Source organism: Manis pentadactyla, chromosome 13 (genome assembly GCF_030020395.1).
Source record: "Manis pentadactyla isolate mManPen7 chromosome 13, mManPen7.hap1, whole genome shotgun sequence".
Classification (NCBI taxonomy): Eukaryota; Metazoa; Chordata; class Mammalia; order Pholidota; family Manidae; genus Manis; species Manis pentadactyla.
In genome coordinates, this window is record NC_080031.1 from 101,334,562 (window position 1) to 101,358,219 (window position 23,658).

Below are 23,658 nucleotides of genomic sequence, written 5' to 3' on the forward strand. Positions count from 1 at the left end.
GATTTGTGTTGACTCTCTTTTCCTCTTAATAAGTCTGGCTAGAGGCTTGTCTATTTTGTTTATTTTCTCGAAGAACCAGCTCTTGGTTTCATTGATTTTTGCTATTGTTTTATTCTTCTCAATTTTATTTATTTCTTCTCTGATCTTTATTATGTCCCTCCTTCTGCTGACCTTAGGCCTCATTTGTTCTTCTTTTTCCAATTTCGATACTTGTGACATTAGACCGTTCATTTTGGATTGCTCTTCCTTTTTTAAATATGCTTGGATTGCTATATACTTTCCTCTTAAGACTGCTTTTGCTGTGTCCCACAGAAGTTGGGGCTTAGTGTTGTTGTTGTCATTTGTTTCCATATATTGCTGGATCTCCATTTTGATTTGGTCATTGATCCATTGATTATTTAGGAGTGTGTTGTTTAGCCTCCATGTGTTTGTGAGCCTTTTTGCTTTCTTTGAACAGTTTATTTCTAGTTTAATGCCTTTGTGGTCTGAAAAGTTGGTTGGTAGGGTTTCAATCTTTTGGAATTTACTGAGGCTCTCTTTGTGTCCTAGTATGTGGTCTATTCTGGAGAATGTTCCATGTGCACTTGAGAAGAATGTGTATCCTGTTGCTTTTGGATGTAGAGTTCTGTAGATGTCTATTAGGTCCATCTGTTCTAGTGTGTTGTTCAGTGCCTCTGTGTCCTTACTTATTTTCTGTCTGGTGGATCTGTCCTTTGGAGTGAGTGGTGTGTTGAAGTCTCCTAGAATGAATGCATTGCATTCTATTTCCTCCTTTAGTTCTATTAATATTTGTTTCAGGTATGTTGGTGCTCCTGTATTGGGTGCATATATATTTATAATGGTTATATCCTCTTGATGGACTGAGCCCTTTATCATTATGTAATGTCCTTCTTTGTCTTTTGTTACTTTCTTTATTTTGAAGTCTGTTTTGTCTGATACCAGAATTGCAGCACCTGCTTTCTTCTCTCTGTTGTTTGCTTGAAATATCTTTTTCCATCCCTTGACTTTAAGTCTGTGTGCGTCTTTGTGTTTGAGGTGAGTCTCTTGTAAGCAGCATATGGATGGATCTTGCTTTTTTATCCATTCTATTACTCTGTGTCTTTTGATTGGTGCATTCAGTCCATTTACATTTAGGGTGATTATTGAAAGGTATGAATTTATTGCCATTGCAGGCTTTAAGTTTGTGGTTACCAAAGGTTTAGGCTTAGCTTCTTTACTATCTTACTGTCTAACTTAACTCACTTGTTGAGCTATTATAAACACTGTCTGATGATTCTTTGTTTCTCTCCCTTCTTATTCCTCCTCCTCCCTTCTTCATATGTTGGGTGTTTTGTTCTGTGCTCTTTTTAGGAGTGCTCCCATCTAGAGCAGTCCCTGTAGGATGCCCTGTAGAGGTGGTTTGTGTGAGGCAAATTCCCTCAACTTTTGCTTGTCTGGGAATTGTTTAATCCCTCCTTCATATTTAAATGATATTCGTGCTGGATACAGTAGTCTTGGTTCGAGGCCCTTCTGTTTCATTGCATTAAGTATATCATGCCATTCTCTTCTGGCCTGTAGGGTTTCTGTTGAGCAGTCTGATGATAGCCTGATGGGTTTTCCTTTGTAGGTAACCTTTTTTTTCTCTCTGGCTGCCTGTAATACTTTGTCCTTGTCTTTGATCTTTGCCATTTTAATTATTATGTGTCTTGGTGTTACCCTCCTTGGATCCCTTGTCATGGGAGTTCTGTGTACCTCTGTGGTCTGAGAGGCCATTTCTTCCCCTAGTTTGGGGAAGTTTTCAGCAATTATTTATTCAAAGACATTTTCTATCCCCTTTTCTCTCTCTACTTCTTCTGGAATACCTATAATTCTTATATTATTCCTTTTTGATTGGTCACTCAGCTCTCTTAAAATTCTTTCATTCCTGGAGATCCTTTTATCTCTCTCTGCATCAGCTTCTCTGCGTTCCTGTTCTCTGTTTTCTAGTCCATTAATGGTCTCTTGCATCTCGTCCATTCTGTTTTGAAGTCCTTCCAGAGCTTGTTTTATTTCTGAATTCTCCTTCCTTAGTTCTTGCATATTTCTCTGCAAGTCCATCAGCATGGTTATGACTTTTGTTTTGAATTCTTTTTCAGGAAGACTGGCTAAATCTATCTCCCCAGATTCCTTCTCAGGGGAAGATGTAGCAGATGCCAAAGCTGTCTGGGTTAGTCTTGTCTGAATCATATTTTTCTGCCTTTTCATGTTGACAGGTGCTATTGACTGTCAGCTGGGAGGGCCAAAATTTTCACTTGCTACTGGCCTTTCTTTACTGGGACAACTGCGACCCCTAGTGGCTTGTGTTGGGTAATTGTGTGTAGACTGGGTCTTTGTGTCTTGCCTGGCCGGAAGGGAGAAATTTCCCTTTCTGTGGGCGGAATTTGTCTCAGGCTGCTTCTCTGCTTTCGCAGCGCCCGGTGGGGTGATGGATGGGGGGGCTGCTTGACTGTTTGCCTCCGTGAGGTGTCTCAGAGCTGTTGCCCAGGGGGTTAGTGCACCCGGTTTTCCCTGTAATTTCCAGCTGCTGTACTGTGACCTGGGCTGTTTCCGTCAAGCTGTTAAGTCCCTGTCCCTTTAAGACTTTCAAAAAGCCCCCGCTTTTCTTTGTCACAGGAGCATCAGCTTCGGCACCCGCTCAGAGGTCTTACTCCCTGTTCCCCCAGTATCCAGGGCCCCCTGGGCACGCACTGTGTCTGCGCTCTGGCCCGGATGGCTGGGGCTGGGTGTTCGGCAGTCCTGGGCTCCGTCTCCCTCCCGCTCTGCCTGCTCTTCTCCCGCCGGGAGCTGGGGGCAGGGGCGCTCGGGTCCCGCCGGGCCGGGGCTTGTATCTCACCCCTTTCACCAGGCGCTGGGTTCTCGCTGGTGTAGCTGCAGTCTGGCCACTGTCCTGCGTCTTCTGGTCTCTCTTTTAGGGCTAGTTGTGTTTGTTGTATTTTCAAAAGTCTATATGTTTTTGGGAGGAGATTCCCACTGTCCTACTCATGCCGCCATGTTGGCTCCGCCCCTCAAAATGAAAGTTTTTATGACTTTACCATTAATTATATTTGCTGTAGTTTTTTTCTAATTCTTAAAGTTTACTTCTATTCCTCCTATTTGTCTTCATCCCGATTTATATATTGTAATTATTTTATTTTCCCTATTTTTAAAATTCACATCCTTTTACTAATTCTTTCTTGATTTCCTGGATATTGAAACAAACATCATGGGCTTGTTAAAATGTAAATTAAATGAATAGTTTTACCAGTTACAGATAATGCTACATCCTTGAATAGTAATTTTTTTTACTTACTCCCACTTATTTTAAGTGCTGTGCATTTTAATTGTATGTAAATTATAGGCACAAATTACATGATCATTCTTGTTTTGTATAATTACTTTTTTTCCTTCCTGGGATCACTTTTCTTCTGAATAAATTCTTTAATATTTCTTTTGGTGGTAGTAAAGAATTGTCTATTTATATATCAGAAATATGCTTATTTCACCATCATGTTTGAAATATACTTTTGCTGAGTATCAAAATCTGGGTTGGAAGTTATTTTTTTCCCAGTATGTCCAAGATGACCTTCCTGAAATAAATGTCATTCTTGAGATGAATGGCTGTCAAATTTATTTTTCAGGTGATGAGCCTTTTTTCTTTGTCTCCAAATTTGCCTGTAACTTTTTCCTTGTTTTTGACTTCCAGTAACTCCATTATATGACCAGTTTTAGTTTTCTTTGTTTTTACCTTGCTTGCAGTTTTAAAAGCTTCTTGAATATGTAGCTTCATGTTTTCATCAATATAGGAAAAATTTCAGCAGTCTTCCTTCAAATATTTCTTTTACCTCACTCCTCCCGTATTCAAGGTATATGTGTGTTAAATCATTTCAGCACATCTCTTGTATCTTCCGTGCCCTTCTCTTTTTTAAAAAATCATTTTTGGTCTCTTTATTACATGCTAGATATTTTCTTATGGCCAATCTTCTATTTCAGCAATTTTCTCTTCTTCTTAGTTTAATGTATTAAACTCATCAACTGAGTCTAAATTCAATTATGAAATTTTAAGCTTTAGAATTTTGATTTTCCTTTTAGAAATAGATTACAGTTTTCTGGTGAAATCATTTACCTTATGTATTCATTTAATACATTAATCATAGTTTTTTGTGATCTGTGAGATCACTATAATAATTGGATCATCTGGGTGTCTTTTTTATTTTTATTTTTTCTCATGATCTTCTTGCTTGGTAGGCCTAATAATATTGTACTGAGTTCTGGATATTGTGCATGAGAAGTTGTAGTTGTTCTAAATATAGCTATATTCTTCCAAAGCTGGATAAGGAACTTATAAATTCTGATGGAAAAGCTTAAGTTGAAATAAATATTTTCTCTCTTTCCTTTTTTTATGTACACAATGATGTCAGTCATTGCAAATATTCTGAACCTTTAAAAAATCTCTCCTATACATTCCCTGGTTCTATTTTTGTAGTCTCATATAAAATCAGTAAAATAAACATTTTTTACTTTATTTTAAAACCTTCTTCCTTTCTTCCCCTCACTGAATCATAAAAACCAAGTTTACTGAAGTTTATTACTGTTTAATGACCCTACTATCTTCTTGTTTACCCTGGACACTGGTTAAGCTATGAGAATATTGCACCTCATCAAGTTTCCACTCACTTGAATTAGAACCTTAAAACTGGATATGACCTAAGAGATTGTCATTTCTGTCAGTTTAAGATGAATAAACTGTGGCTCAGAGACATAAAAACTTGCCTGAGACCAGATGGATATAAATGTGAATACATAGAATTGAACCAAAATTTCCTAAATTTAGTTCCATTGTCCCTTTCCACTACTAAATAAGTTCATCTGACACATATGAAAACAATGGGATTGTGATAAAATATACTTAATTTACTTATTCTTTCAGAGGTCCTTTAAAATGAATCTCAGATTATCTCCCCAGAATAGCTATATGAGTATTTTAGCACAATATTTTATAGGGAAGTTGAACCATTATAAAAGTAATGTAAAGATGCACACAGTGGGCTTTCATGGGATAAATTATTTTCCATACATAATTAAATTTGGTCAAATTTGATGCAGCTGCATAAATTTTTAATAAATCTTTAATAGATTGCTTCAACTTCCCCTATTATTTCTCAGAAATTTCTCAAATTTCTATTTGGCAGACCTATATCATTTTTTACAAATAGGAGAGGAATACTGCTTTTTATATCTATTTCTGGGGTTTCATTGAAAATGAAGGACATGTAGACTCCAATGCAAAATTAAATTTTCTATAGTAATGTCTTCCTGAATTCTCCTCAGTAAATTCAGTGGAGATGCCTCAAAACTTTGGTTTTCTTAACTTAAATTCATGTTAAAGGAAGGAATTTTATTTTTGCAGTGGGGATTAAATATAATTGAAATTTTTAGAGAAACTGTTGAGTGACAGAATCAGTCATTAAAGTAATCTATGTCACTGAAAGTAGTTTGGAAAGTGATTTTAAAAGAATTTTCTCTACCTAGGAGTTGTCTATGGAATTACGACTAGAGAGTTACAATTATTGAGACAATGGCCTTCAGAAAAAGAGTGGATCACTGAAAGACGAATGCAGGTGATGATTTAGAAAGTTAATATAGTTAACAGACATGAAGTTGGGTCAAATGTCAAGAGCCTTGTTTTCTCCCGAAGTATCTATATATTTACATGAAAAAAAGACATTCTGAAAGAAGTATCTGATCCTGTTGATGACATATTTTCCATTGAGTAATTTTTTAAGTATTTAAATATATGCTGAAAACATTCTGTAAATTACTGTGTACACATTGTTAATACCACGCTGTCAGTTTGGCAGTTAAAAATTAATGTTTTATTTTTCCAAAAATAAACTAACATAGTATAGTTTTGGAATTTCATGTCCATCAGTGTTCTATTATAGGTGAATCAACAGTAACTGATTATATATTTATAATCATATCCTTAATTTCCTTTTTACCCTTTTACATTAAATATTTTAAAATTATTATTATCTGTAACAGTTAAGTACATAGTCTGGAAAACTGATGTACACTTTCTGAATGTACATCAGTTGTGATTAGTCAGTAATAGTAACTTGAAGAAATGCTGTTCAGATTAAAGTAATTTGAAAATAGTGTCAAAATGTTTAACAAAATTATTTTATTATGATTTTGGCTTCAAGAAAAACTGTATCTTCACCTTACAATTTTTGAATCAACACTAAAACTAGGTAGGTGATATAGAGACATAAAATATATGGGTTTTCAGCAATTTGAAAATCAGACTTCTAAAATAGAACTCAGACACTCAGACAATAATGCTATTCAATTTATTTTACTTTGAAAATAACATCAAGAAAGAGTCAATACTAAATGTTGCAAATAGGAATATAAATTTGTTCTATGACTTAGTGGATGTAATATACAAACATCCCATGAAAATATTACAGAAGAACTCAAAACTTTTAATAAGGTGCATTTAAATATTGAAATGAAAGCTAAAACTTTGATTAAAGTAACTTAGGGAATATGTAGTCTCCCTGAATAGAATAGACCAATACAAATACTCTAGTAAAGCTTCCTGTGGCATGACTTCAGTAATATTGATACTGCAATATTTTAATGAAAATAGGTATTTTCATTAAAAATTTAATGATATATTTTGATTCGAAATAAGGGAAATAGGAGTAAATAAAAGTCATTGAAATAGGGAAATAATGAATTTTAGGTAAATAAAGCACAACATAAAACCCTTTCATCCACATGATGGCGCTGGAAACTGCAAGTTTGTAATTTTTTTTTTTACAACAAAGGAAATACAGTGAGTTTATCTTACTTAGAAAGGAAAAGACCACTCCATTTTTTACTCTGCTTCTGAAGCTGAACACGTGAGTAAATAAAAAATTATAGCAAATTTGGAGTTAAGTTTCCCAAAGCTATTGTGGTAGGGCGGTAGACATTTGAAAACAGCAACGTATTTGCGATGGTATATTCCCAGAGACGAAGTCCAGACGCCCCGCGCCTGCTGCTCTCGCTTCTGCTTGTCGCAGCCTGGGAGACAGGGAGCGGCCAGCTCCACTACTCGGTCTCCGAGGAGGCCAAACACGGCACCTTCGTGGGCCGCATCGCCCAGGACCTGGGGCTGGAGCTGGCGGAGCTGGTGCCGCGCCTGTTCCGGGTGGCGTCCAAGGGCCGCGGGGACCTTCTGGAGGTAAATCTGCAGAATGGCATTTTGTTTGTGAATTCTCGGATCGACCGCGAGCAGCTGTGCGGGCGGAGCCTGGAGTGCAGCATCCACCTGGAGGTGGTCGTGGACAGGCCGCTGCAGGTTTTCCATGTGGAGGTGGACGTGAAGGACATTAACGACAACCCGCCCAGATTCTTCCGACACGAACAAAAATTGTTTATTTTAGAGTCAAGAATAGCGGATTCTCGGTTTCCACTAGAGGGCGCTTCTGATAAGGATATTGAAGCAAACGCAGAATTGAGATACAAGTTAAATTCCAATGAACACTTTGAGTTGGATATTAAAACAAATGAAGGAACAAACTCTTTGGAGCTAGTGTTGAAAAAAACAGTAGATAGAGAAGAAACCGAAGAACATCGTTTATTGTTGATTGCAATCGATGGAGGAAAACCGGAATTAACAGGTACAGTTCAGTTGTTGATCAAAGTATTGGATGCAAATGATAATGCCCCAGAATTTGATAAATCCATTTATAATGTCAGATTAATGGAAAATACTCCGAATGGGACATTAGTTATTAAACTGAACGCCTCAGACGCAGATGAGGGCATTAATAAGGAAATAGTGTACCGCTTTAGTAACCTTGTTCTTGACAATGTAAAATCTAAATTTATAATCAATTCTAATAGTGGGGAAATAACAGTTAATGGAGAACTGGATTACGAAAACTGTAACTTATATGAAATTAATATTGATGCTGTAGATAAAAGTACATTCCCATTAACTGGACACTGCAAAGTGATAGTGAAACTTCTGGATGAGAACGATAATACCCCAGAGATGGTCATAACCTCCCTATCACTGCCTGTCCAAGAGGACGCTCCGCTGGGTACAGTCATGGCCCTGATCAGTCTGTCGGACAGCGACTCCGGTGCCAATGGGCAGGTGACCTGCACCCTGTCGCCCCACGTCCCCTTCAAGCTGGTGTCCACCTTCAAGAATTACTACTCGCTGGTGCTGGACAGCGCCCTGGACCGCGAGAGCGTGGCGACCTACGAGCTGCTGGTGACAGCGCGGGACGGGGGCTCGCCTCCGCTGTCGGCCACCGCCAGCGTGTCCGTGCAGGTGGCCGACGTGAACGACAACGCGCCGGCGTTCGCGCAGCCCGAGTACACGGTGTTCGTGAGGGAGAACAACCCGCCGGGCCGCCACATCTTCACGGTGTCGGCGCGCGACGCGGACGCGCAGGAGAACGCGCGGGTGTCCTACTCGCTGGTGGAGCGGCGCGTGGGAGAGCGCGCGCTGTCGAGCTACGTGTCGGTGCACGCGGAGAGCGGCAGGGTGTACGCGCTGCAGCCGCTGGACCACGAGGAGCTGGAGCTGCTGCAGGTCCAGGTGAGCGCGCGCGACGCGGGCGTGCCGCCTCTGGGCAGCAACGTGACGCTGCAGGTGTTCGTGCTGGACGAGAACGACAACGCGCCCGTGCTGCTGCCGCCTGGGGCGGGCGGCGGGGGCGGCGCGACGAGCCAGCTGGTGTCGCGGTCTGTGGGCGCGGGCCACGTGGTGGCCAAGGTGCGCGCGGTGGACGCGGACTCGGGCTACAACGCGTGGCTGTCGTTCGAGCTGCAGGCGGCGGCGGGGGCCGCGCGCAGCCCGTTCCGCGTGGGGCTGTACACGGGCGAGGTGAGCACGACGCGCGCGCTGGACGAGGCGGACGCGCCGCGCCAGCGCCTGCTGGTGCTGGTGAAGGACCACGGCGAGCCGGCGCTGACGGCCACGGCCACCGTGCTGCTGTCGCTGGTGGAGAGCGGCCAGGCGCCCAGGGCGTCGTCGCGGGCGTCGGCGGGCGCCCGGAGCACGGAGGCGGCGCTGGTGGACGTCAACGCGTACCTGGTCATCGGCATCTGCGCGGTGTCCAGCCTGCTGGTGCTCACGCTGCTGCTGTACACGGCGCTGCGGTGCTCGGCGCCGCGCCGCGAGGGCGCGTGCGGGCCGGGGCGGCCCCCGCTGGTGTGCTCCAGCGCGGTGGGGAGCTGGTCGTGCTCGCAGCAGAGGCGGCAGCGGGTGTGCTCTGGGGAGGGGCCGCCCAAGGCCGACCTCATGGCCTTCAGCCCCAGCCTACCTCAGGGTTCCAGCTCTGCAGACATCGTGAGTGGCAAAAATCTTATTCATACTAATTTTTCGTCATAATTCTTTAGTGCTAAATATTTAATATTTCACTCCACCCTTTTGAATTTTAATGATGGTTTTATAATTACATTGTAGGGGTTTTTTAGATGTAAATTCTCTCTTGGTCCTAAGTTATTTACTGGAAATACAATTCACTTAAGTTTGTTGGAGGTAATGACTCTGCTCTATAGAATATTTTAGTAGCATTCCCACTTTTATGAGATTTTTAAGGTTGGAGCTAACGGATCAGTTTTTTTTCTGGCTAGAAAGTATTTTCAAAGTTAGTTTTTTAAACATACATTTTAATCTTCAGTCTTTAGAAATGTAGAAAGATACGTGTAGAACATACTTTTGGAGTTATTCTCTCATGACTACATTGAAATATTTTAGTATTCTGTCAGTTTGCCTTTTGGTTTTTGTTGAATATCAATTATTTTGGTGTTTCTATTACACCAATTAATTACTTTTTTCAGTAATATTTGTGCACAAATGATTCCTTTCAGGTTTGAACAGTTGGCCTTTGCATAGTCATGATGAGTTTGATATTTATAATTAAAAATTTTAGCTTTAATGGCTTTATTTTATTCATTTTTTGAGTACAAAATACATTTACATGTTTAAAACTGTTTCTTTTCTACCTCCAATATCAAGGCACTTAATATATCTCCTTGAATAGTTTAAAGGTTGCAATTGTTCGGTTATCTTTCTAGAGATATTTTCTTTATATGCAAATATGCTCCCTCTCCTATTTTATTTTATTTATTTATTTATTTTTTTTTTTAAATAATTATTTTTTATTGAAGGGTAGTTGACACACAGTATTACATTACATGAGTTTCAAGTGTACAACACAGTGGTAGAACATTTATATACATAATTCTAGGTTCCAGCTATCACCCTACCAAGCTGTTACAATATCTTGACTATATTCCTTATGCTATACATTACATCCCGGTTACTAATTTATTTTACCATTGGAAGTCTGTCCTTTTTTTTGTTTTGTTTTTTGTTTTTTGTTTTTGTTTTTGTTTTTTTTGTGAGGGCATCTCTCATATTTATTGATCAAATGGTTGTTAACGACAATAAAATTCTGTTCCCTCTCCTATTTTAAAGCATAATATTCATGTCGCTTTTCTTCTTGTTTTCTTCATTTAATGTCTTCGCAATTATGATATATCAGTATTTAAAGAGATTGGTCAATTTTTTCTCATATATATGTTGTCCCATTTTGCAGATATATCATAATTTTTCTCCTTAATATCAATATTTAGTGGAACACTGATTATATTTTCTCTTGCTTTTTTTCCCATTTACAAGTTATATTGGTGGGAAGAAAATGTGAACTCTTACAGTTGGGAAAAATCTTAACATTTTCAAGATGTAAAACTTTGGTATTTATTGTAGTTTTTTTTCATTTTTTCAGATAAAAAAATTGTTTCATGATACAACCCCCACGTTGAGTTTGTTGTTTGTCAGCACAATTGTTAATAATAAAGCTGCACATGTGAATCTGCCACAGGCAAGAGCACTTTCCATCTCAAATACAGAGAACTGGTTTTTGGAAAACTTTAAGGAGAATGGGTGTTATGTCTTCTCTGTATGTTTGATAAAATTCCGAGGTAAATCCATCTGGCCCGGGGGTTTTGCTTTGGGGTAGTTTTTTGATTACCGCTTCAATTTCGTTGCTGGTAATTGGTCTGTTTAGATTTTCTGTTTCTTCCTTAGTGAGTCTTGGAAAGTTGTATTTTTCTACGAAGTTGTCCATTTCTCCTAGGTTTTCCAGCTTGTTAGCATATAGGTTTTCATAGTATTCTCTAATAATTCTTTGTATTTCTGTGGGGTCCGTCGTGATTTTTCCTTTCTGGTTTCTGATTCTGTTGATGTGTGTTGACTCTCTTTTTCTCTTAATAAGTCTGGCTAGAGGCTTATCTATTTTGTTTATTTTCTCAAAGAACCAGCTCTTGGTTTCATTGATTTTTTCTATTGTTTTATTCTTCTCAATTTTATTTATTTCTTCTCTGATCTTTATTATATCCCTCTGTCTGCTGACCTTAGGCCTCATTTGTTCTTCTTTTTCCAATTTCGATAATTGTGACATTAGACTATTCATTTGGGATTGTTCTTCCTTCTTTAAATATGCTTGGATTGCTATATACTTTCCTCTTAAGACTGCTTTTGCTGCGTCCCACAGAAGTTGGGGCTTTGTGTTGTTGTTGTCATTTGTTTCCATATATTGCTGGATCTCCATTTTAATTTGGTCATTGATCCATTGATTATTTAGGAGCATGTTGTTTAGCCTCAATGTGTTTGTGATCCTTTTTGCTTTCTTTGTACAATTTATTTCTAGTTTTATACCTTTGTGGTCTGAAAAGTTGGTTGGTAGGATTTCAATCTTTTGGAATTTACTGAGGTTCTTTTTGTGGCCTAGTATGTGGTCTATTCTGGAGAATGTTCCATGTGCATTTGAGAAGAATGTGTATCCTGTTGCTTTTGGATGTAGAGTTCTATAGATGTCTATTAGGTCCATCTGTTCTTGTGTGTTGTTCAGTGCCTCTGTGTCCTTACTTATTTTCTGTCTGGTGGATCTGTCCTTTGGGGTGAGTGGTGTGTTAAAGTCTCCCAAAATGAATGCATTGCATTCTATTTCCTCCTTTAATTCTGCTAGTATTTGTTTCACATATATTGGTGCTCCTGTATTGGGTGCATATATGTTTATAATAGTTATATCCTCTTGTTGGACTGAGCCCTTTTTCATTATGTAATGTCCTTCTTTATCTCTTGTTACTTTCTTTATTTTGAAGTCTATTTTGTCTGATACTAGTATTGCAACACCTGCTTTTTTCTCTCTGTTGTTTGCATGAAATATCTTTCTCCATCCCTTGACTTTTAATCTGTGCATATCTTTGGGTTTGAGGTGAGTCTCTTGTAAGCAGCATATAGATGGGTCTTGCTTTTTTATCCATTCTATTACTCTATGTCTTTTGATTGGTGCATTCAGTCCATTTACATTTAGGGTGATTATTGAAAGATATGTACTTATCGCCAGAGAACTGGTTTTTTACAATTCTTGAAAAGACAATGTGAGCTTAGCAGGTATTAAATATTCTAAATTCCGTGTAATAAAATCTCAATTCCCCTTTTATTGCTTAGCCTATTTCTTGCATGTTCACATGTATATAAGTTTATTAATACACTTGCATAGGACTATTTAAATATTTCTGATATCTGATATTTTGAGGAAGTCCTAGAAATTAAGGAATTCTCACCACTGTAGAAATGTATAGTTAACAATTGTCAGCTTTTAAAAAATGAAATTATTTAGTTTTAAAACATAAACTCATTGATTTATAACTGAAATCTTTTGTTACTTGGGGAGGAAGCTGTTCCTAAATTGAGTAAACCTTTTTTTTCCCTCTATATAATCATTTCCCTTAACCAGAATGAATTTTTTAAAAAGCAAGAAAAATATAAGCTGTTTCTTATGAGAAGACCAGTATTTTCCTTCTTATTATTAATCCATTTTACAAGAAGGATTTCAGTAACAATATCCAATTTTCTACCTGAAGCCTATGAGTAGAATTATTTCAACTGTTCCAATTAATTGTATTAGCAAGTTTCTGGAAATTGCTAGAAACTGCAGTGGAAAGACAGATTTGAAACTTACTTTTAAATAACTAATTTAAAAATTGAGATTCAGAATAAGAGACTCTTCACTTAGAGTTGAATTTATGGAAAACCTTAACCACTATAAAAAAATCCTTCAGCAAGACCACAGGGCAATATAGCTTTTGTCAAAGCTTATCTTCCTGTAAGTAAAAGAACATTTTATTTTGGGGTAATTATTGGCCAGCAACTGAACTGTTTGTTCATAACTGCAATAGAAGGTCAGTGATAAAGACTTCATAGACCTAAGTTAATTATTTTAAGATGGAGCCTCTTATACTGGTGGGGGTTGTCTATATTACAGTTGTTTGGGAGGATTTTACAAAAGTGTATCATAATTTAAAAAGAGGATGGGTGTTGGCATGTGTCCAGGTGAGTGAAAAATCTTTTATATAACCGTCATTTTCTCCTCTTGAGGAAGAGTTTAATCATCTTCATCTGATGACAGTATAGATGAATTCATGGTAAAATGGACATTTGGGTTTGACTTGATATGAGAGTAACATTTTTACAGGGTAAGATGGAAGTGATTTTTACATTTTACAGAGAGTAACATTTTACAGGTAAGATGGAAGTGATTTTTAAAAACAATTTGAACAAAGGTTGAATTGAAGAAGACAAGCAAGTGTTTTACACTGTCTGCAAAATAGAATTCACATTGGAGAATAGTTGAAAATAACACTGGAAATGTTGACTTGTGATCACAACTGAGGTTGGGTAGAAGTGGTTCTAACATCTTGGAATTTCTCTGTTTACTGAATAAAACAATATAAGCTGTACTCATGAGGATAAATCTAGTGATATGTGAAAACAGAAGAGTGTAGGCAAACTCTGGATAGGGCAGGTAAGGGAAAAAGTAATAGAAAATAAAATAAATAAAAAAGTAATTTAAAAACTCACATAGGTGATATGTAGAATATTCATTCCATTAAATAAAATGAGAATTTCAAGCATTTGAATTAGAAGGTTATTAATGATTTCTCTTCATAATCTTCGAATTATAATCAGATTATTTTCCAGGAGTCAACAGAATGTATAGGTGAAAATGACAGAACCACAGAAGTGGGAGAGGGGGAAGATGTAGGTTCTCAATAAAAGTTTATTTGAAATTAGAAGTGGATGAGAACACTTAATGGGAAACCATATAAAAGACTGAAGTTGAGAGAAAAGGATGAAGTATTTTAGGAGCACCTGAAGGATTAGAGAAGCAAAGAACAATGGATAGAAATTCCACGAGAATTTGCAGTGATAGAGAAATATGTGAAGGAAAATGTTTTGAGAAAGAGAATTAATATAAGGTGCAGAGAAATTAAGAAATGTAAAGAATATGCACTTAAAATTTCATCTTTAGTTATTAAATAAAATAAAATACTTAGGAGTATTTTATATTCATTAAACAAAAAAAGAATGGACTTCATAATCTATAAGGTTTAAAAAGTGAATAAAATTGAAGTTACATTCTTTTCCCATAGGAAAATATAATAGCGTATCCTGTGACAGAAATATATGCATGTTTTTTCCCACACAATGTGTGGGATAGTATGCACTTCTAATTTCCAAGCTTAGTTCACATCACACTTAAATATTTTAGGCTGGTTGATAACACTTTTTAAATTATTAGAAGGAAAGTTGCTCCACTATGAATAATCCGATCCCTTACCCTACTGTAAGTTAATAAAAGAATTCAGACAAGATGAAACAAACTCTACAGATTACATATATTAGTATATTTACTCTTGAAGTTTTTTATTTTTATTTTGAATTTAAAGACATATAGCATGGGGAAGTTTTGTGATTTGATTTTTTACTTAAACGTTTCCCCTTTGGGGCCGCATGATGTCGCTGTCTACCATGAAGTTATATCCAACTGTAATTCAAAGTACGTCCCTCAAATCGCGGCGTTGTTTCAGAAGTGCTGAATGGTAACGGGCAAGAAGAGTTGGATTAACAGACTGGAGGATCATAAAATATTTCATCTTAATGCAGAGACAAGATCTTCAGATGGAAATAAAACAAGTCTTTTACATGGTAATTACCCTGGAAGGCCAATTGGGATCTCGGCGCCTGCTGCTGTCGCTTCTGCTCCTCGTAGCCTGGGAGGCAGGGAGCGGCCAGCTCCACTACTCGGTCTCCGAGGAGGCCAAACACGGTACCTTCGTGGGCCGCATCGCCCAGGACCTGGGGCTGGAGCTAGGGGAGCTGGTGCCGCGCCTGTTCCGGGTGGCGTCCAAAGGCCGCGGGGACCTTCTGGAGGTAAATCTGCAGAATGGCATTTTGTTTGTGAATTCTCGGATCGACCGCGAGCAGCTGTGCGGGCGGCGCCTGGACTGTAGCATCCACCTGGAGGTGGTCGTGGACAGGCCGCTGCAGGTTTTCCATGTGGAGGTGGAGGTGAAGGACATTAACGACAATGCGCCGGCGTTCAGTTTAAAGGAACAAAGACTGCAGATTTACGAATCTAGGCTGCCAGATTCTCTGTTTCCACTAGAGGGCGCGTCAGATGCGGATGTTGGCTCAAACTCCTTACTAACCTATAAACTCAGTTCCAGTGAATACTTCGCATTGGATGTGAAAACAAGCAGCGATGACAATACACAAATAGGGCTCGTGTTAAGGAAATCCTTGGACAGAGAGGAAGCTTCGGAACATAACTTATTCCTGACAGCCACTGACGAAGGCAAACCTGAGCTCACTGGCACTGTTCAGCTGCTGGTCACCGTGCTGGATGTGAATGACAACGCTCCCAGTTTCGAACAGCCTGAGTATCAAGTAAGATTATTCGAAAACTCAGCCAACGGGACAATAGTTATCAGACTGAATGCTTCTGATCGGGATGAAGGACCTAATGGTGAGATTTTGTACTCTTTTAATAGCCTTGTTCCCCCCATGGTTAGTGATCAGTTTAGCATAGATTCAAATACTGGAGAAATAACAGTCCGAAAGAATCTGGATTTTGAAAAAGCGAATTCCTATAAAATCCGCATTGATGCTACCGACAGAGGACACCCGCCGATGGTGGGTCATTGTACAATTTTGGTTAAAGTCTTAGATATTAATGATAATGCCCCTCAGGTTTCCTTGACTTCAGTGGCCCTTCCGGTCAGGGAAGACGCTCCTCTCGGCAGTGTGATCGCCCTCATCAGTGCGTCCGACCGCGACGCTGGCGCCAACGGGCAGGTGACCTGCACCCTGTCGCCCCACGTCCCCTTCAAGCTGGTGTCCACCTTCAAGAATTACTACTCGCTGGTGCTGGACAGCGCCCTGGACCGCGAGAGCGTGGCGACCTACGAGCTGCTGGTGACAGCGCGGGACGGGGGCTCGCCTCCGCTGTCGGCCACCGCCAGCGTGTCCGTGCAGGTGGCCGACGTGAACGACAACGCGCCGGCATTCGCGCAGCCCGAGTACACGGTGTTCGTGAGGGAGAACAACCCGCCGGGCCGCCACATCTTCACGGTGTCGGCGCGCGACGCGGACGCGCAGGAGAACGCGCGGGTGTCCTATTCGCTGGTGGAGCGGCGCGTGGGCGAGCGCGCGCTGTCGAGCTACGTGTCGGTGCACGCGGAGAGCGGCCGGGTGTACGCGCTGCAGCCGCTGGACCACGAGGAGCTGGAGGTGCTGCAGGTCCAGGTGAGCGCGCGCGACGCGGGCGTGCCGCCTCTGGGCAGCAACGTGACGCTGCAGGTGTTCGTGCTGGACGAGAACGACAACGCGCCCGCGCTGCTGCCGCCTGGGGCGGGCGGCGGGGGCGGCGCGACGAGCCAGCTGGTGTCGCGGTCTGTGGGCGCGGGCCACGTGGTGGCCAAGGTGCGCGCGGTGGACGCGGACTCGGGCTACAACGCGTGGCTGTCGTTCGAGCTGCAGGCGGCGGCGGGGGCCGCGCGCAGCCCGTTCCGCGTGGGGCTGTACACGGGCGAGGTGAGCACGACGCGCGCGCTGGACGAGGCGGACGCGCCGCGCCAGCGCCTGCTGGTGCTGGTGAAGGACCACGGCGAGCCGGCGCTGACGGCCACGGCCACCGTGCTGCTGTCGCTGGTGGAGAGCGGCCAGGCGCCCAGGGCGTCGTCGCGGGCGTCGGCGGGCGCCCGGAGCACGGAGGCGGCGCTGGTGGACGTCAACGCGTACCTGGTCATCGGCATCTGCGCGGTGTCCAGCCTGCTGGTGCTCACGCTGCTGCTGTACACGGCGCTGCGGTGCTCGGCGCCGCGCCGCGAGGGCGCGTGCGGGCCGGGGCGGCCCCCGCTGGTGTGCTCCAGCGCGGTGGGGAGCTGGTCGTGCTCGCAGCAGAGGCGGCAGCGGGTGTGCTCTGGGGAGGGGCCGCCCAAGGCCGACCTCATGGCCTTCAGCCCCAGCCTTCCACCGTGTCCAGTAGTGGCGGATATCCGCGAACATCAGGATTTAAATGATGATCATTGTGCCAAAGTAAGTTTGAATTTTCATAATTAAGTTTTTATTTATTTTTAGGTAGTATAATTCTTTTCCTTATGTTTCTGTTTAAACTTCCTTATTTTTAAATTTTCGACTAATATTACGAATACACAGTATTTCTTCTTCTTTGAATTATTATAGTCTCTGGTTTGCTGTGAATCTTAAGGTGGAATCTCAGACATTATTTACATTCTATACCTCAAAAAAATTTTTGTTAAAGCTCAAAATTTCATTTGATATTTCACTTTATTGTATTTTTAAATTAGCATTGGTAGTTGGATGTTTAATGGTAAATTCTGTAGTTTTTTCATTTCTTTGGTTTTGATCTTCGGGGAAGTTACTTCACATTTATTCACTTTGTGTAATACAGTATATTGAAATTTCAGTACCACTGTATTACTTAATGCTTTTGTCCTTTCAGTTTCTTTATTTTCCTCTTTTGTTTTTGCTGATACTTTTATGTAGCCAGTACTTTCAAGTTATCTAGTTTGGGTCAGGAGTCTGCCAATTACATCTTATTTTGTACATGCCCCGTGGCTCTGGCGATTCTAAGAGTCTGGTATTTTGGTCTTTTGAACTATTTTGGGATAAAGAACAAGACATTAGTAACTGGACTGAACAGTTCAGATTGGGAATAGGGATATTTCATACTGTTTTAATAATCATGTGACACCATATCATTGCTCAATTTACCAAACAGTGGAGAAATAGAAATTCAAGGAAATTTGGACTTTACAATCGACTAAATTCATATAAAATCTGCATACCTCAGACACTGTAAAAATCTCTTACCTATGCTTCCATTTTATTTGGTGGGTTTCTTTTCATGGAGAGCTATTTCTTCTAGTTTAATGCTCTCACTAAACTTTTTATTGTGATTTTAAATCTTCAGTATTTCTTTACATAAAGGCAGATGTGAGTATTGTTAAACATTGAATTCTGAAGCCATCCTTCCTTGCCTAAATGTACATCCCTACCAATTTTTTTCTGTATAGCACTGATAATTGTTTAACCTGTTTCCAGTTTTCCATTGGTAAAGTAGGGATTATAAACAGTAGTATCTATCATAGAGAATTGTTTTAAGCGTTTCATAAGTTGATAGTTATAAGGTATTAGACCTAAGGTATATAGTTAAAAGGCATTAAGGTATACTTGAGTAGTATTAACTACATAGTAAGTGCTTAATAACGTTTAGCTCTTATTCTGAAGAGGAATAGGAAAATATAAAATGTCAACAAATTGTTATTGTGGCATCCATACTATTTTTATTTTTGGTAAAGATTATTTGTTTTGTCATTCATAGGGAAGCTGTATGTACCAAATTAATGTTAAATATCTATAATGTTTTGAATGCCTTCCACTACATTGAAAAAATTATTTAAATCAGTTAATAATTGAATTAAGACTGACAATAGAAAAGCTTTTTGGATTTTAGAAAGACAGTTAAGCTTCTGAGCCCTCAGTGCTCTACTGAGGTGATTTAAAATTTTTGTATTTTACCAGAAAATATTAGACAACTTTAAACTTGAATGTTCTATTTTCCCACATTTGAAAGTTTCTCAAGGTGCATCAAAGGGCTGAGTTGAGGTTTGTGCTCCCCAATGTATGCATTTTCCATTCTTGAACATTTCAGAAACCATTAGCGGTGTTTTCTGGTGTTTCGAAGTTAAGTAAAGACAAGATAATTTTTGAACACATGCTTAGATATGACAAAGTAGGCTATGGCTATGCTAAATGGTGTCATTTGTATAGGTGGTTATATATAAGAATCTTAAAAACAACACACGTTCTTGGGAAATGATGAATAACTATAGCTATCGCTCTTGAGTAAACATTTAAAAAAGGTTCTAAGAGGGGCTCTAAGAGCATGATAGTATGCCAAGAATCACTGAATTAACAAGACCCAGTCCTTGGATTCAAGAAATTCATAGGTAAATAAAGATACGTGTCATACGTAAATATGACCATCTTAGAAGGAAGATTAGAAGAGGTGCAAGAAATGTAAATCAGTGTGATTTTAATTGAGAGGAAATAGCAGCCCATTTCCCTCGTTGAAGGAGCCCTTCAAGAGTTAGGATGTTTTTAGTGGTTTTAAATAGCAAAGTTTTCTCTGGGAGAATATTGATCGTAATAGGTATTGTCGGGAATGGAGGAAGTTAAGTAAGTGAATACACAGAAAATCCCCAATGTGCCTGGAAACAGAATAGTTTGCTTTGGTCAAAACATATGGTTCCCATAGCAAAGAATATCAGATAAGGCAGGAAAAGTAATATGAGAAAAGTCTCTTGGGTACCTTTGAGTACTAGACTAGAAGTTTTGATTCACCTCTAACATCATCTGAAAGCTGTCCAAAAGTGTGAAGCAACAGCAATAAAAAGTGTTTTTCAGGAAAATGTGATGGATGAATGTGGTTGTGACAAGATGGTGCAATAAGAAGCTTTTGCAGTAGTCCACGGTAACAGCAATATTTAAACCTCATTTAGGCAGATATTAAACTTGGAGAGCATTAGAATACAGATGCAATTATTTTGCTTACAGTTGGGAAAATGGGAGTGAAAAATTCAAGAAAACTTGCTTTGTTAAGTAGAACTAAAAGGGGTAAAACACCCCAAGCTTGATTAAAGGACTGTTCTAAGAATGATCGCAGAGTACCAACATTTATCTAATGATAACGAACATTTATTATAACATAAATAACCTAAATCATATTAGAGATTGTAAAAACCAGTGTATATTAACAAATACAAGGCTTGGGAAGGATGGAAGAATGAAGAGATATAAGAATCATGAATTCCTGAAAAATAATTTATAAATTCTAATGAAGAGTGAAAATCAGAATACTTCATCCTCACAAAATTCACTTAATAGAAATGATTCCTCTTCAATGCTCCCCCAAATATTTTCCTATTGTTTTCTTAAACAAAGTATATGAATGATTTGTTTATAGTCCTTGCTTCCTAAAAACAAAAATCCTTTGTTAGTTTCTTTTCCATTAGTAGATTGTCGAGATCCTAGGTACCTAGAGAGACCAGAGTTTTAACAGAAATCTAAGAAATGGAATTACTTGGATTCTGAAAAAAGGATTTTAAAACATACTGTTGCAAATATGATTCACTCTGTTGTCACTTAGATTTTTATCTTTAATTAAACTTCATGGGAAAACATATTTTCAAGGCATAGGGAAACCACACTATGGTCACACTGAATTTTAAGTGATCAGTTCTCTTAATGTCTACAGCAAGTGTGAGAAATGTCTTCCTACACTTTAACAGAAGTAAAGGAAAAATAAAACAGCAGTTGAAATAAAACTTTGCATCTTATTAATATAAAGTTGATTTTTGTAATTCGGACTTACCATGTGGGCCACATGATGTCGCTCTTTACCGCGAAATTCCCTCACATTCAAGTAAAAATTAAGTCATCCATTTTCACATTGGAAAGATTCTTTCACTCTCCGGATGCTGAACAATGGTGGCACATCAGGATACTAAAGAAGGGATGGGAAGATTCCTCTAACTTTTGAGACACCTTGCGCTGATTAGAACAAAAAACAGTAACTTGAAATGGTGTACTTGAATCAAGGCGACTTAGGGGACCGGCATCTACTGCTGTTTTTTATAGTTCTCGCAGCCTGGGAGGCAGGGAGCGGCCAGGTTCACTACTCCGTCCCAGAGGAGGCCAAACACGGCACCTTCGTGGGCCGCATCGCCCAGGACCTGGGGCTGGAGCTGGCGGAGCTGGTGCCGCGCCTGTTCCGGGTGGCGTCCACAGGCCGCGGGGACCTTCTGGAGGTAAATCTGCAGAATGGCATTTTGTTTGTGAATTCTCGGATCGACCGCGAGGAGCTGTGCGGGCGGCGCCTGGAGTGCAGCATCCACCTGGAGGTGGTCGTGGACAGGCCGCTGCAGGTTTTCCATGTGGAGGTGGAGGTGAAGGACATTAACGACAACCCGCCTATGTTCCCCATAACACAAAAGAATTTGTTTATCGCGGAATCCAGGACTCTTGACTCTCAGTTTCCACTAGAGGGCGCCTCCGATGCAGATATCGGGGAGAACTCTCTGTTGACATACCGGCTGAGCTCCAATGAATTTTTCTCTCTGGACGTACCAACCAACGAAGAGCAGGTAAAACCTCTCCGACTTGTATTACGGAAACCTTTAGACAGGGAAGAATCTCCTGAACTTCATTTAGTACTCACAGCCACCGATGGCGGCAAACCTGAGCAGACTGGCACGGTTCAATTACTAATCAAAGTGCTGGACGCCAATGACAACTCCCCAGCTTTCGATAGAACACTATACGTGGTGAAATTAGCAGAAAATATTCCTAATGGAACGTTGGTAATTAAACTTAACGCCTCAGATTCGGACGAAGGCTTGAACGGGGATATTATCTACTCATTTTCCAGTGATGTTTCTCCAGATATAAAATCTAAGTTCTACATATACCCTGTAAGTGGGGAAATTATAGCGATAGGACCTATCGATTTTGAAGAATGTAAGGCCTACAAAATTCGAATAGAGGCCACCGATAAAGGCTATCTGCCACTGGCTGGTCACTGTACAGTTCTTGTAAAAGTTTTGGACACTAATGACAACGCTCCAGAATTGACTGTTACTTCCCTGTCTCTCCCCGTCTCAGAGGACGCTCCATCGGGCACAGTCATCACCTTGATTAACGTATCTGACCGAGATTCTGGAGCGAATGGGCAGGTGATGTGCTCAATAACACCCCACGTCCCCTTCAAGCTGGTGTCCACCTTCAAGAATTACTACTCGCTGGTGCTGGACAGCGCCCTGGACCGCGAGAGCGTGGCGACCTACGAGCTGCTGGTGACAGCGCGGGACGGGGGCTCGCCTCCGCTGTCGGCCACCGCCAGCGTGTCCGTGCAGGTGGCCGACGTGAACGACAACGCGCCGGCGTTCGCGCAGCCCGAGTACACGGTGTTCGTGAGGGAGAACAACCCGCCGGGCCGCCACATCTTCACGGTGTCGGCGCGCGACGCGGACGCGCAGGAGAACGCGCGGGTGTCCTACTCGCTGGTGGAGCGGCGCGTGGGAGAGCGCGCGCTGTCGAGCTACGTGTCGGTGCACGCGGAGAGCGGCAGGGTGTACGCGCTGCAGCCACTGGACCACGAGGAGCTGGAGGTGCTGCAGGTCCAGGTGAGCGCGCGCGACGCGGGCGTGCCGCCTCTGGGCAGCAACGTGACGCTGCAGGTGTTCGTGCTGGACGAGAACGACAACGCGCCCGCGCTGCTGCCGCCTGGGGCGGGCGGCGGGGGCGGCGCGACGAGCCAGCTGGTGTCGCGGTCTGTGGGCGCGGGCCACGTGGTGGCCAAGGTGCGCGCGGTGGACGCGGACTCGGGCTACAACGCGTGGCTGTCGTTCGAGCTGCAGGCGGCGGCGGGGGCCGCGCGCAGCCCGTTCCGCGTGGGGCTGTACACGGGCGAGGTGAGCACGACGCGCGCGCTGGACGAGGCGGACGCGCCGCGCCAGCGCCTGCTGGTGCTGGTGAAGGACCACGGCGAGCCGGCGCTGACGGCCACGGCCACCGTGCTGCTGTCGCTGGTGGAGAGCGGCCAGGCGCCCAGGGCGTCGTCGCGGGCGTCGGCGGGCGCCCGGAGCACGGAGGCGGCGCTGGTGGACGTGAACGCGTACCTGGTCATCGGCATCTGCGCGGTGTCCAGCCTGCTGGTGCTCACGCTGCTGCTGTACACGGCGCTGCGGTGCTCGGCGCCGCGCCGCGAGGGCGCGTGCGGGCCGGGGCGGCCCCCGCTGGTGTGCTCCAGCGCGGTGGGGAGCTGGTCGTGCTCGCAGCAGAGGCGGCAGCGGGTGTGCTCTGGGGAGGGGCCGCCCAAGGCCGACCTCATGGCCTTCAGCCCCAGCCTACCTCAGGGTCCAAGCCCTTCAACCAATGTGAGTCTAAATAATTATTGTTTTTAACAACTTAAAAAACATTTTGTAATTTTTATAACGATGTATTTCTTAATTCTATTTTCATTGATCGTCTTATATATAATTATGGTTTTTAATGCTATATTACTATTTGCACTTTTTCATTACCTTTCAATCCCCTTTTCTATGTTATTAATGTTTATGCAAGGTTTTTCAATACATTAGTTGTTTATTTGCTGTAGCCAGGGAAAATATTACTGTGATTACGCGTTATTCGCATTCTCACACATCTGGATTGCT

At 41.7% G+C, this 23,658-nt stretch overlaps 3 protein-coding genes across 4 annotated transcripts in view; all 3 read left to right on the forward strand.

Moving 5' to 3' along the window:
- Nucleotides 1–23,658, forward strand: part of LOC118917847 (protocadherin alpha-2-like) — a 133,535-nt gene that overhangs the window by 15,319 nt on the left and 94,558 nt on the right.
- On the forward strand, nucleotides 7,001–9,394 carry LOC130680288 (protocadherin alpha-5-like). The gene has a single exon (XM_057490538.1). The coding sequence runs from the start codon at nucleotides 7,001–7,003 to the stop codon at nucleotides 9,392–9,394; it is 2,394 nt and encodes a 797-aa protein (XP_057346521.1).
- LOC118925177 (protocadherin alpha-C2) overlaps nucleotides 14,906–23,658 on the forward strand; it is a 144,119-nt gene continuing 135,366 nt past the window's right edge. The window contains exon 1 of one of the 2 annotated variants that reach the window (XM_036896027.2): nucleotides 14,906–17,455. In XM_036896027.2, the coding sequence (XP_036751922.2) occupies nucleotides 15,017–17,455 (2,439 nt within the window). In that variant the 5' untranslated portion in view covers nucleotides 14,906–15,016. Of the gene's footprint in view, nucleotides 17,456–20,848; nucleotides 23,380–23,658 lie in introns of those variants that run through there. The other variant, XM_036896065.2, reaches the window with a different exon arrangement.